General features: G+C 44.6%; 1 protein-coding gene across 29 annotated transcripts in view; it reads left to right on the top strand.

The window, feature by feature from the left end:
• Window positions 1–13,584, top strand: part of RIMS2 (regulating synaptic membrane exocytosis 2) — a 349,035-nt gene that overhangs the window by 324,689 nt on the left and 10,762 nt on the right. Inside the window, exon 1 of one of the 29 annotated variants that reach the window (XM_083516460.1) lies at window positions 7,352–7,701. The exons of the other annotated variants lie outside the window; for them this stretch is intronic. Coding sequence (XP_083372586.1) covers window positions 7,542–7,701 — 160 coding nt within the window. The 5' untranslated portion in view covers window positions 7,352–7,541. Of the gene's footprint in view, window positions 1–7,351; window positions 7,702–13,584 lie in introns of those variants that run through there. 29 annotated transcript variants of the gene reach the window in all.

The raw sequence follows: 13,584 nt of genomic DNA, 5'->3' as shown, positions 1-13,584 counted from the left end.
CTGAATCGTATTTTTAAGAAAATGAAGAAAGAACATTAAATCCATGATAAAATAGATTTGAAGTAGATCGTATAAAGGGAAGCACAATTCTGAGAACAATCAATTCTGTATTAAAATATATGCCCACTTTTTGTGTAATACTCAAGCATTTCACTTTGCAGTAGTGAAATAGATTTTAATGGGACTGCTGTATGGGAATTTGAAAATTGTAACCTATTAAGTACAAGATGTTTGCTCATAGAAATTATGACATAGACTCAGTTTTAAATCACCGAAAAATGTTTTTGTGCATGAATGTATGGCATGGTTGCATTTTGGGGTCTCAAATATGCCTACAACACTTATTATTTATTATTATTATTTATTGAATTTATATACCGCCCTATACCCGGAGGTCTCACACTCCACATACACACTTTCTTTCAGGGACTAAGAAGCCACAAATGGCAGGCTTGCATGCTCACTTGCAGATAGCTTCACAATAGAAACGGCCCTGAATGATCATATAGGTCACATTTTGTATTTCAAACAAGCCTGCAGCAAATCAATATTCTCTTTCCACTGTCGTGACAGTGTTTCCTTCCTCAGATATTCTCCAGCTTGCTGGGGAGAGGGGGGAATGGGTCAGGGGGATTTATACTGGACTCTAAGCCTGTTCAGCTGGGTCATGTGACCTGGCAGCTGGGCATAAGTTCTGCTGGCAAAAACAGTGCAACTGAAACCACACTGGGGGGAATGGTGAGGGCCCAATCCTTGGATATTGAGATCAGACTTATCTGAAAGAGCACTCGGGATCCAGTGCAACTTCACATAGCAGGAGCAGGAGGATGTAAAGTGAGCATGCTCCAACCTCATCTCACTTTACTTCTTGCCTCCCATGTGTGGGCTGCTGTCTCTTGAGCTCCCCATATAGAGACTTTTGCACCTGGTGAAAAGCATTTTGCGCTCAGGAAACACTCCACAAACACTCGGCATCTCGGAACCTGCCACAGACCACACACGAGAATTGGGGAACAAACAAGGCCTTTGTGCTAACCCTGCTCCCAGGTTCTCCCCAACAGGAACATGACGGCGGCGGAGGCTGCACTCAGTCAACAGCAGCAACTCTCACCCAAGGACACAGAAAACAAGGTGAGTCTGGGAGGAGGAATCCCCAGAGGATGCCCCAACAATGGCGCCATTCCCACAAATAGCCCCCACAGCATCTAGGAGCACTGCTCCCTCTAGAGGTGGGGGAATTCTGAAGCCCAACCAGCACCACCTCCCAGTCCTGAATACAGTATGTGGCATTGCTTGCACCATGGGCGCCAAGAATGCACAGAAAGAGGTAAGGGGTCACCAGTCATGGGGAGGCATGTACAGTCACCAGCCCTCATTGTCACCTTGCTGTTCCATTGCCTTACTAGGAACGCAGCTACAGAGGAGGCAACAGCAGCAACTGCACCACCAGCAGATGTGATCCAGGAGGGAGAGCTGCACCAGCAGACAGGTAGGTGATGGCACCTCTGAACAACCACCCCTCCTGCTCCATTCAGCCAGTCGAGCCACATCTTCACCTCAACACAAGGAGCCCCAATCAACCTGCAAGCTCCATGACTCCAACAAAGGTATGCATCCCTACCCATGCCCATGGTAGGGGAAGGAGGAAAACCACTCTCAGCTGATGTTCCAATAGCACTTGGGACCCACCTCACAGGTCCCACCCACCCCTTCTTCTCGCCACTGTGCCAAGGGGCTGTTTATCCCACGTGTTACCACTCCCCTCCTTTGTTTGCAGGCCACGAGTCAATGGATGCTGCAGCCACCATGAAGCCCCGTAATGCAGAGAGGCAGCCCTGTGAATGAAACTCCTTGGAAGGAAGGCGATCCCTGTTCAAAGAGTGCTCAATAAAAACCAAATGTCCACAACCATCCGCTCTGTCTCCCATTTATTCATGCGTCGCAACAGGAGGGGAGACTGCATTCCCACCACTGGGGCTGCTCTGCAAGGTCCCTGGTCTCTTGACTATTACTCCAAGAAGCCCCTGCTGTGGGACAGTCAGTACAAGCAGGGGCAAGGGAGGAGACATGCAGTGAAAGAAAACAGCAACACCTCACACTCCAACCATCCGCCAGCTGGGGAGCCAAGCAGCAGCCCAACACTACTGCACACCACAGGGCCTGGGGCAAGGGGAAGGGGGATGGACCCACAAATGGGGAGGGAGGATGAGCTGCCATCTAGCTGGGGGATGGCTAGAGGGCATCTAATGGCTCCATGGTACAGAAGGAGGATGCTTCATGGCCCAAATATCACCCTGGCTATGTAGCTGTGGGCAGCTGTCCTGTGTGGCTCCTAGCCATGGTGAGGAGCTTGCTGACCATCTCCTCACGCCCTGGAGCCCCTGCTCACTTGACTTGGTGTTCAAGGGCAGCTGTCACACCACCACCACATTCTGTAGCATGTTATACGCCAGCAACACCTGTGACATCCTCTTGGGGGAGTGCATACCTCCCCGCCCCTGGTGTGAAGAAGGTAGCAAATGAGATTTCAGACGTGTTTGATAGTGGTGCGCGCCGAGTGGTGTACTTGGTTGTGATAAGGAGTCATGAGGAAGGACCTCAGTGTGTAGCCATACTGTGCTGTTGTTGAGTGTGGCTGTGTGATTGGTGGCGTGGGCATGCCTAGCACATGTGATATGCTGTGTGTACTGATTGGCTGCTGGAGTATTGCTAGGGGACATTGTGGGCTCTCTGTCCCATTTGTTTACATTCCTAGGCTGTTGACTGCACACCACTTTCTTTTTCTTTGCATTTTTCCATTACATACATTCATTTCTTTCTCTGTGGTATTTTAGTTTTTCTTATCATCTCTTTTAAACATCTAATACAGTAGTATCTATTACAACATCTCTAGTCATGTCCAATCATTTAATTTTGCTGCATCGCCTCACTTTGTATCCCCCCCTTTTTCTGTACACATCCTTTCTCCCTTTTCTACTGTTCATAAACCTATCCCCACTTGTATGTTTAACATTATTCTCCTCTTTTTAAAAATACATTTCTAGTAATTCCCACTCACTTCATATTATTTTCTTGTCCGTTTTCCTTATTGCAGCCATCATATTGACTAATTCTATAAATTCTATTAGTTTGAACAGCTGCTGATCTTGTCGGGATTGCCCTTTCTTTCCAAATTTTCACATATGTTATCTTTGCCACTGCTGTTGCATAGGGAAATATTTTTGTTTGTGAGTTCTTGCCCTATTACAGCTAGCAGGAAGGCTTCTGAGTTTTTTGGGAGGGGGCATTCGCCTGCACACCACTTTCTTTGATCTCAGTGTGACCTTGCAGTTCATACACATCCGCTAAAGGTGCCAGGGAACTCTTCCCTGCGTGCCAACAGGTGGGCACTGGCTCTCTGCAATTTGGTTGCTTATTTCCAATCAGCTGGCGTTTCCTCCTCTCTGGGTCTCCTGAATTAGCTCTGAATCTGGTGTCTCTTGTTCCAGTTTAATTTGAACCAGCCTAATGCTGGCTTTCTGTGTGTAGGATGGTTCAGTAAATCATAAGAGCCAGTGTGGTGTAGTGGTTAAGAGCAGGAGGCTTGTAATCTGGTGAACCGGGTTCGCGTCTCCGCTCCTCCACTTGCAGCTGCTGGGTGACCTTGGGCTAGTCACACTTCTTTGAAGTCTCTCAGCCCCACTCACCTCACAGAGTGTTTGTTGTGGGGGAGGAAGGGAAAGGAGAATGTTAGCCGCTTTCAGACTCCTTCGGGTAGTGATAAAGTGGGATATCAAATCCAAACTCTTAATCATGTACAACCATTGGCTGGCTGCCTTCCAGGAACTAAGCCTGGATATTCCCTTGCTTGTACCTGTCTCTTCCTAGTCATCCACCCCACTGACTGCCAGTGAGTCTCATAACTTGCACTGTAGGCTCTTTCCCGGAATGGAGCCAGACCACGCAAATAGCTTGAAAGTCATAAACTCCAGGCTCAGTTAATTTTAAGATAAGAGTTCTTTAGAAAAGGTCCTTTAAAAAAAGAAAAAACTAAGCCTGACAGTTATTTAATGCTAATCTCTGCAGCTGAGAGTGTTTGATGAAGAGCAAATAACTCTTCTAGAGTACCCATGGTGTTCAAAACCAATACATTGGTAGGATCAATTATTCGAAAAACTATCAGTATATGTATATATATATGTAAGCACTAGCTAAGTGCAGAAAAATCTTCCACCAAATCATCTTGAATAAGATAGTAATTGAGCCACTAAAGTACATTCCTGTATATGGGTGATCAACTTCTGACGCACCCTAGTGGAACCCTTTGAAATGTAGGACTTGAGTGAACTTTCTCAGGGGCTCCTATTTTGATTCTTGAAACAGCTTGAAGGGAATAAGCAACAGACACGAGTGTTTGGGTTATGCATTCTGATATTTACTTTTGCATCTGCCTAGATGAGATTATTGTTCTCCATCCAAATGTCTTGGCTGGAACTTTATGGTCAACTCTTATGGTAACTGGTGATCCATTATCTGACAAACTTGGCATAAGCTGGCGACTTGGCTCCGTTTATGCTAGACATTTCCCCAGTATTGTGATGTCTCACTTACTTACAAGCCACATGACACAATCACCAACCCATAATGTGCCTTCAATTCTAGTATTATTCAGATGGCTTCTGATTCCCACCCCCCGCCCCGTTTACTGTTCTTACAGTTTTTACAGTGTGGATGGATCAATCTGAGTGCTTTCAGCCTGCTGAGCTGCTTTGGCAAACTTTCTGCCCTCACTTTTAATTACGGTATCACTTTGTGTGCAGGAAATAGGTGATTGTCCTGACCTTCACCAATCAGTCTAGGTGGTCAGCTCTTTTTTAATTTAGGCAGTATTTTTTTCATGTCAGAGGCATTATGTCTCTGAATACCCATTGCTGAGAATCACAGGTTGGCAAAGTGCCATGGCACTCATGTCCTGCCTGCCTGCCTGCTTTCCACAAGCATTTGGTAGGCCACAGTGAGAACAGAATGCTGGACTAGATGAGCTGTTGGCCCTGATCCAGAGGCTCACACAGAGTCATTCTCAGCAACCCTTAACAAACAGCAGTGCCCAGAATTGTTGGAGGGAAAGAAAATGCTTTAAAGGTACAGAAAACTATTTGATGCATAAAGTACCCAAATCATCCATGCTCGTGACGAGGGGGGGAGAATAGAATGTCACCCATAAGTAGATAAGTAGATCATAAAAAATGAAACTAGTAGCTAAAGGTGATGAGACAACCTTGTTTGCACTTAATACTGTGTAATGCAGAAGTTTTAGTCAGATAACCTACTTACATTAGTCAATGTACTTTGCAGAGATTTTTAGTCTGAACAAAGAGGTTGAGAATGCTAATGAATGTTGGATTTTGTTTAAAGCCAAAAGAGATGATAAAAAAGTAAAAATAGACAAAGTTCATTTACCAAACAAATGAATGTTTTCATTTACAAAAATGTTAGCACCTTTTGTTCTCACAACAAATGAAAGAGGTGAGAAAAGGGTGTATATTTAGTTGGTACTAAGTGTTCTTTGAATAAGCCCAGTATGCATTTTATAGGTCAGGATTGTTCCATTTGTTTGTACTTTTATATTGTCTACCAACCTAAATAATTACCAGCCAGTTGCCAACCTCACTTTTGGGAGCAAGGTTCTTGAACGGTTGGTCACTGACCAGATCCAGGCGGAGGAGACTGATCTTCTAGAGCCATTTCAGCTGGGGTTTTGGCCTGGCTTTGGCACAGAAACTGCCCTGGTCGCCTTATATGATGACCTCTGGAGGGAAAGAGGCAGAGGCAATGTGTCCCTGTTAATCTTCCTTGACCTCTCAGTGTCTTTGAATAGCACTAACCATTGTATCTTCCTTGACAGTTGGGGGTGGGCTTTGCAGTGGTTCCGGTCCTACTTGAATGGTCATCTCCAGTGGGTGATGCTTGGGGAGTGTTTCTGTGTCCCTGTTAATCCTCCTTGACCTCTTGGCGGCTTTCAGCAACATTGACCTCTCTTGGAGAGGCTATCTGAGTTGGGGGTGGGCGGCACTGCTTTGTAGTGGTTCCAGTCCTACTAGGATGACTGTCTTCAGCGGGTGATGTTTGGGGGGAGTTTTTGGCACCATGGGGCCTTCAGTGTGGGGTCCCTCAAGGCTCAGTTCTATCCCCCATGTTGTTTAAACTCGGTATGAAGCTGCTGAGTGATCTGGAGTTTGGGAATGTGTTGTCAGCAGTATGCTGATGACACACAGCTCTATGTCTCCTTTGCATCTCCAGGCATGGCAGTGGATGTGCTAGACCAGTGTCTTGCCTCAGTAGTAGACTGGATGAGAGCCAACAAACTGAGGCTCAATCCAGATAAGACAGAGGCACTGTTATGGGGTGGTGCCCTAGACCTAGACTCGCTTTTAAGGAGCAGGTACGTAGCATAGTTGGACGGAGATTATCCAACAGTTGGGCAGCATGCTGCGCCACCTCCACATCTCTAAAATTGGCACAGAGGCTGGGTTTGTTTGGCACCTGTATGATGAACACCTGGATATGCAGATCATAAGAGGCTAAGCAATAACGCCCACGCACACCCACCCACTCATCCACCCTACTAACCTTCTATACTTAGGAGCCTTAAAGGACAGGCAGGGGAAGTTTCGACAGCACTGCCTGAAGCCTCCTTCCATTCAGCACCTTTGGGCAGCAGCACCCAAGTAGCTACTGTCCCTCAGGAAAGGTCAATAGAGGTGTTCGGTACTGCTGCTTAAAGACACTGGTGCACGTGGGGGAGAGGGGCGTCCTTGCAGCGATACCCAATCCGGCGTGTTTCCCACTAGCTCTTCTACTTTAAGGAGCTCACGAAAGTTGAAAGTTCTTAGCATCCCAAACCCATCACACTCCTTACCAGCCCTGAAGTGGGGGTGGCGTACGCCTGGCAGATTGTTTTTGGCTTGGGCACCATGGCCAGCCCCAAATGGTACCCCGATTTAACCGAATAGCAAGCGGAGCATGCAAGAGAAACAAGAAGTTTGCCTCCCTTCTTGTGCTGCGTGATTCGTTTTTGTCCGCCTGTGATCGTTCTCCCTTGTTCAGACCCGCTGCGATCCGGGGGGGGGGGTGTCAATATTTATTACAGTCATCTGGGGACGAAGCATGCGAATTGCACGTGTCGCTGCTTTTGGCACCCCTCCCCCTTTCTAATGTTTGCAGTCCTGCCAGGCCTGGTGGGATGGCAGCCCTGAGCGGCGGCTGCCAGGGCAGCCATTCGAGGGAGAGGGCGGCGGGCTGGCCGCTGATTGGCCTCGCCGCCCACGGAGGCTGCGCCCTCCGCCCCCGCCCGCTCTCCACAAACCGGAGTCCCCTGGGCTGCCGCCGAGGGAAGGCGGGAAAGGCGGTCGCTGGTCTGCTTGCCCTTGCGGAGCCCCAGCGGCCTTGGCTCGCGTGCCGCCCCGCAGAGCCCCCGAGGAGCACCTGCTGCGGCGGCGGCCGCCTAGACGCCTCGCCGCCAGTCCCGCGCCAAGAGCAGCAGGGCCGAGGCCGGCGGCGGGATGGGCAGGCAGAGCGCGGGCGCGCCGGGGCGCAGCATGCTGCGCTCGCCGAGCCGGAGCAGCCTCTCCGCCTCCTTCGAGGCACTCGCCGTTTACTTCCCCTGCATGAACTCCCTGGAGGAGGAGGAAGAGGAAGAGGAGGTGAAGAAAGGCGGCGGAGGTGAGGCGCGCGCGCGAAAAGCAGGTGGGGGGGGCGCCCGCTGCATCAACCGGTGGGCTGCTTGGCGCGGGACGGTCTCTGCAGCAGCGCCCAGAAACTGAGAAAGTGGCTCGCCAACAAGCCACGCAAAGTCTGAGTTTGACGGTACCCGAGTGGATGCTCCAATTGCCCTTGTCCTAAGCGCGGCAGTAAGATTGTGTCCTTGCCATTAAACGGAGACTCTTGAATGCGTTTGTGCTGCTGCGTATTTAACTTGGCAAAGGTGCCGTAATAATTCAGGGTGTCAATTCCTGTATGCGAAAGAGATCCCTTTTACCGTTTTCCCAACTAAACGCGCCGAAGTTTGGTTTTTGAAGGACTTGGGGTATTGGACACATTGCACAACACTCCTAACCAAAGTTAGCCGCTTTAAAGTTCCATTCATTTCATTGTAAGATATTTTAGGTGTGTTTTGGAAATCTATTGGTAGAACTGGTTTTAAAAGAAGCCCTTTGGTTGTCGCTGAAAGTGTGACTCTGAAATGATGTGATTTGGTAGTCATTAATGTGACAATTTAATTTGCGCTTACAATACTGTAGTTGAATATTTTCTCCTGGTTCATACACTGAGATAGAAGTCTTGTTTTCACACAAAGAAGCAATTCCATGGTTCCTACCTCCACTGTCAGGAGGCAGAATGCCACTGAATGCCAGTTGCTAGGAATCCTAAGTGGGGAGAATGCTTGCTTCCTGTTGAGTTTCTGGTTAAGATGAGAGTTGAACTAGTTAACTTCCCATCTCAGGTTCTTCACAGTGCGATCCTGTCCACATCTACTCAAGAAGTTAAACACCATTAAGTTCTATGGGACTTATTCCTGGGTAGGATTGCAGCCATAGCCACTACGCCAGCTACATAGCCAGCACCATTCTAAATATATGTATTGCTTCATTCACCAGGCTCTGTATATTTATCACACAACTCTGGAGATAATTTTGCAGTGGTTTGCCTGTCTGCTTATCTGGGTATGAAAAAGAACCCATCCAGGAGCCCTGACAAGTTGTGGATTTGTTCAGCTCACTTCAGTCCCTGATTCACCCTTCAGACATGCTCACAAATCAGAGGTGGAAATGATTTCAGGGCTCCTGGTTCAGGGTAACAAACTTTGTAAACCTTGTAAACAAAGCCTTACTAATGAATTGCAGGGTTTTCATTTATTGAACTTTAGCCACGTTAATCTTCGGCTTCCATCAAATAGTATAGAATAGCATAGCATACCATAACTCTTTAGAAATAAGTGTACTTAAGACCAGTGATTAATCGCTTGCTTTAGGTTTAATCACCTTGAAATTTCCATGTGGCTGACAGTATTATCAAATAGGGGCTATCATTTCTATTGGACAGATCTCACCTTCTCATGGGAAAAGAAGATGTTCCATGATGCTTCTCACTGAGTGCACTGTGAATATCTGCTCTGCACTAAGCATACAGATAAACTGAAATAAAATACTGTATAAATGTACTTGCGCTTCTTGAAGTTCTATAGCAGCCTTCATCACCTAGTGCCCTCTAAATGTTTTAGACTACAACACTCATTAGATCCAGTTCCAGCTCCAGCACCAACTCTGACCTGTGTCCAGGGTTTGTACAGTGAAAATGTGGATGGAGTTCCTGCACCTTTTAAAAGTTGTATGGAAGAAGGAGTTTCAGCAAGTCTTGTTTCTGGTGTGTTGTGTATGCAGCACTGCTGGCATTGAATATTTGCCCCCACAGTTTAATCTACTATCTGATAATAAATCAAGTAGGAGGCCGGCTCCATCCAGAGTTGTTGCACTGGCCTCATTTGCAAAATTAAACCTTTTACAGCACAATCCTATGCATGTTAATCCAGAAGTAAATCTCATTGGATCCTTACTCTTAGGTAAGAAAGTGTAGGAGGGTAGCTGTGCTTGCTATTGGTGGCCCAGTATTTGTTCAAAAGCAGAGTTTTCCACTGATATTTTGTGGATGCATTTGTCTAGGTTGGTCATCTGGACTGGTAAAATCTGTGGATAACATTTTCTTTCATTGGCAGTTGGTGTTTTATGGATTTGACTGTGTGACCTCTTTGAATTGATTAGCTTGCTTAGCATCATGCAGAAATTTCTCACGAAAGGTCAAGGCCATTTCTTCTAATGTATCCATGAGCCATATTTTGTCCTGCAGTTCTAGAACCAGTGTCATCCTCTGTTTTCACTGCTCTGTTGTACAATCAAGGACAATAGTTCTGTTCTGCTGTTTGGTTTGGACAGGGGTGAAGGACACAGTAGTCCAAATGTGGTTATAAGGCAAATGATGTCTTCAAAATCTGAAGCTGCTTTTGCAGCCTTACCAAAATACATGGGTCAGAATATTAATAAATGGTATTTCTGCCAAAAGATGATGCAGGTACGCTTGCATAAGCTTGAATATGTAGAACCACCTCTTCCAGCAACAATATGGCCTGTGTTGTGTGCGCATACTGATCTTCACATGAATGCAAATTTGATCACATTTTAAATGCCTCTCCCATATTAAAAATGTAGTCCCGCAAGAGCTTCACATTCAAACATGGTGCATGTGTGTGTCTAAATGAGGACTTTTCTCTCCAACATGGTAGAGATATTTTTTTTATCTGGAAGACAGTAGAGAAGCGAAACCTGAATTCTGTAGTGGTACAGAACCATTTTATTTTTTACAATATGTAGATCTATCCTGAGTTACATATGCCATAGACAGAACGACTACTTCAACTGTGATAATTGCTTTTGAAATTCTTTTTTCCTGATTTTTCTTCTTTTATCTTTTCTTTACAGTTTTTTGCATCAGAGCAAAAACTAAAAAGGATTATCCCTCTCATTCATTTGCCCATTTCCCAACAGATGTTACCTCTTGCAACTGCTCAAACCCCCCCCCCCCGTCACAAGGTGCTTTTTCAGCACCTTTCAAGCCAACTTTGCGTTACTTTTCAAATTGCTGATTCAAATTGCAAGTATCTAAGTGAGTTTTAGTGCTTGCTGCTCCATAATTTGCCTGTATATAGTTCAGTTCTTTCGTGCACATTACTATATCTGGATGTTTTTACCCTTTTCTCTCATTTACTGAAATGGACTTCAAATGCTGATGGACTGAAGTGCCAAGAAGATCTTTATCTACATTAAAACACACACACACACACACACACACACACACACATCCTATATGGACACTTTATTTTAGTTGATGTGTGAGAAATAGAAGTTAAGTTTGGACAGCAGGTGAGAACATCCTGTCATTTCTTAAGAGCCATCTGTAAAAATAGGCCTAAAAATGGGGTCAGCTGTGTACAATCTGTGTACAATACACTCCTCTGAGGTCAAAATTTATCATATTAAATTTTAACAAAGGCTACCAAACTATTTTAGTATATTTAGTACATTGTTTTTAAAATGTCTCACACATTTGTCAATGTTTGCCTACACAGTAGGGGGTTTGAACATATAAACAGATTGTAAACCTGCATGGGATGGTACTATGCATAGCTTCCATATGTATAGGCTGTGCCTAGCTGCACCAATACACACACACACAAAACACACACACACTTTTCAGGTTTATACATTTCACTAATTTCACAATAATTTTAACATTTCAAAACTTGACTCCCTTCCCCCTCTTTCTGCTGTTCCTTAAATTTATTTTTAGTATCTTCTGCATATCCACATTAACTTAATTTGCTCATTTATTCATCTACTTTCAATATATACTCCTATGAAACTGCAGGTTATTACCATAATCCTGCCAATGTTCTTATCTGTTTACAATTTATCTGCAAATATTCAATAAACCATTTCCATTCTTTTATTTAAAAGTTTGTTACTGTATCTTGATTTCTTATTCTTCTGGTAAGTTTAGCCATTTCTGCGTATTCCATAAGTTTTTGTATCCATTCTTCCTTTGCTGGGACTTTTGCTTATTTCCATTTTGGGGCGAGTAACATTCTTGCCTCTGTAGTAGCATACATGAATAAGCTTCTGTACAGTTTGGGTAGTTCTGTCCCTATAATTCTGGGTTTTGTTTTGTTTTTTACAAACGTTATTTTAAACATCCTTTTCAGTTCATTATATATCATTTCCCAGTAAGCTTTAACCTTACTGCAAGACCACCACATATGATACAAAGAACCTTCTTTCTCTTTACATTTCCAACACTTATTTGATTTAGATTTAAACATTTTTGCCAGTTTACTCGGTGTTAAATGCAATTTTCTCTTAGACCATAACATGCTGTAAATTTTATATCCATATTCCACAATCGTTCCCATTCTTCTATGTCTATATTATGACTGATACCTAGTGCCCAATGTATCATTGAGGATTTTACTTGCTCATCCTTTGTCTCCCATTCCAATAATATTTTATACGTTTTAGACAGCACTTTCACATCACATTCCAACAGGTCTCTCTCCAGTTGTGATATTTCCCCCCAAACCCTTGTATCCTATCTTTCTTAAATACTTCATTCAAATGATGATATTGTTTCCATGTTGTTATTTTCCCTGATAATTCCTTAAATTCTTTTAATTTATACTCTCCTACCTCTTGTTTTAATAAATTTCTGTAAGTTTTCCACCCTTACAGTAAGGTTGGAAGGGTAGCTGCACCAATCCAGATATGAAGATGCAGTTCAGTGAAACATATCTGCCTGCAGATGACCATTCACAAGCACATACAGCTATTGAAATCCTACCCATTTTCTATCTATGTCTCAATCCATTTAGGAATTCGAAACTCCAGGTGCTAGTAGTAGATGCCCACCTGGTCACCCATGACACTTGATTCCACAGTGGCTACCTCTGGCTTAGGGCCACTTTGTGTGGTAGTTTCATGCATCCATGAGAGCACCAGCGGGTGTCACAATCAATATTTCTAGCTAATACATGGTGTCCTTCAAAATGAAAACAAAAAAGCTACATAACTTTCAGAACCCAGTTTTTTTAAAAAAATAATAATGGAGCCCTGTGATATTCAGCATTCACACTTTATGGAAATGTTTTCTGCCCATGGGACTACAGAATTGCTACTGAAATTAATGCACAGGCGGCATAAAACAGGAGAATAATGATACAGCAGTAGTTATTTATTTAGAGTTGCTTAATATTTACCAGCCGTTGTTAATTAACTCCTGGGTGGGGTATTTTATTGGGGGGGGGTGATAATGCTTGACAACATCTGCATCCCTAACCTTCCCTTGGAATGAATATAAATTAAATGTACTTGTATGTTTACTCCAAAGCATGACAGCTTGTATTATAATAATGATTAAATCATGTGAAGATGACCTTATATAATTTTGCATATCAAATCTAAAGCAGTTGTTTGTGGTGAATACTATTCCATATGAGACCTCTTTATGTATGTAGCTTTGGTTCCAAATTAGAACAAGGTTGTCTAGAGCTTCCCATTGATCCCCTGGAAGAATAGCATAGAAGTAAGCCTAATTTTGCTTAGTGGGACTTACTCTGAAGTATGTGTGTACAGATGTGCAGCCTTGATCTGTTCCTGCTGCAAGTGTCCCATTAAGAGTTGACTCTCACAACTGACCTGCATGAGGCTAGCAGGGGGTTTTTCTGCTATGATTACAGGTCAGCTGAACTATTTATACTTTTCTGTGGCCTTTGTGCAGACATACATACAGCAATGTTCTGAGATGCTCCAACCCCCAGAGCACATATGCTCTAGGCAGGGGCGAGGAACCATCACCCTCAGCCAGCATGGCAAATGATCAGAGATGGTGCAACTTGTAGTCCAACAACATCTGGAGGCCATGAGTTCCCCGTCCCCAGGGCCAGTCCCAGGCTCTTTTGCATCCAGGTCAAGGCTAGCTACTTGCATCCTTCCCCGCCCCCCA

The sequence above is a fragment of the Podarcis liolepis genome (assembly GCF_965112155.1).
Source record: "Podarcis liolepis genome assembly, chromosome: 8".
In the NCBI taxonomy this organism is placed as follows: domain Eukaryota; kingdom Metazoa; phylum Chordata; class Lepidosauria; order Squamata; family Lacertidae; genus Podarcis; species Podarcis liolepis.
This window is presented reverse-complemented; position numbering and strand designations above follow the sequence as displayed.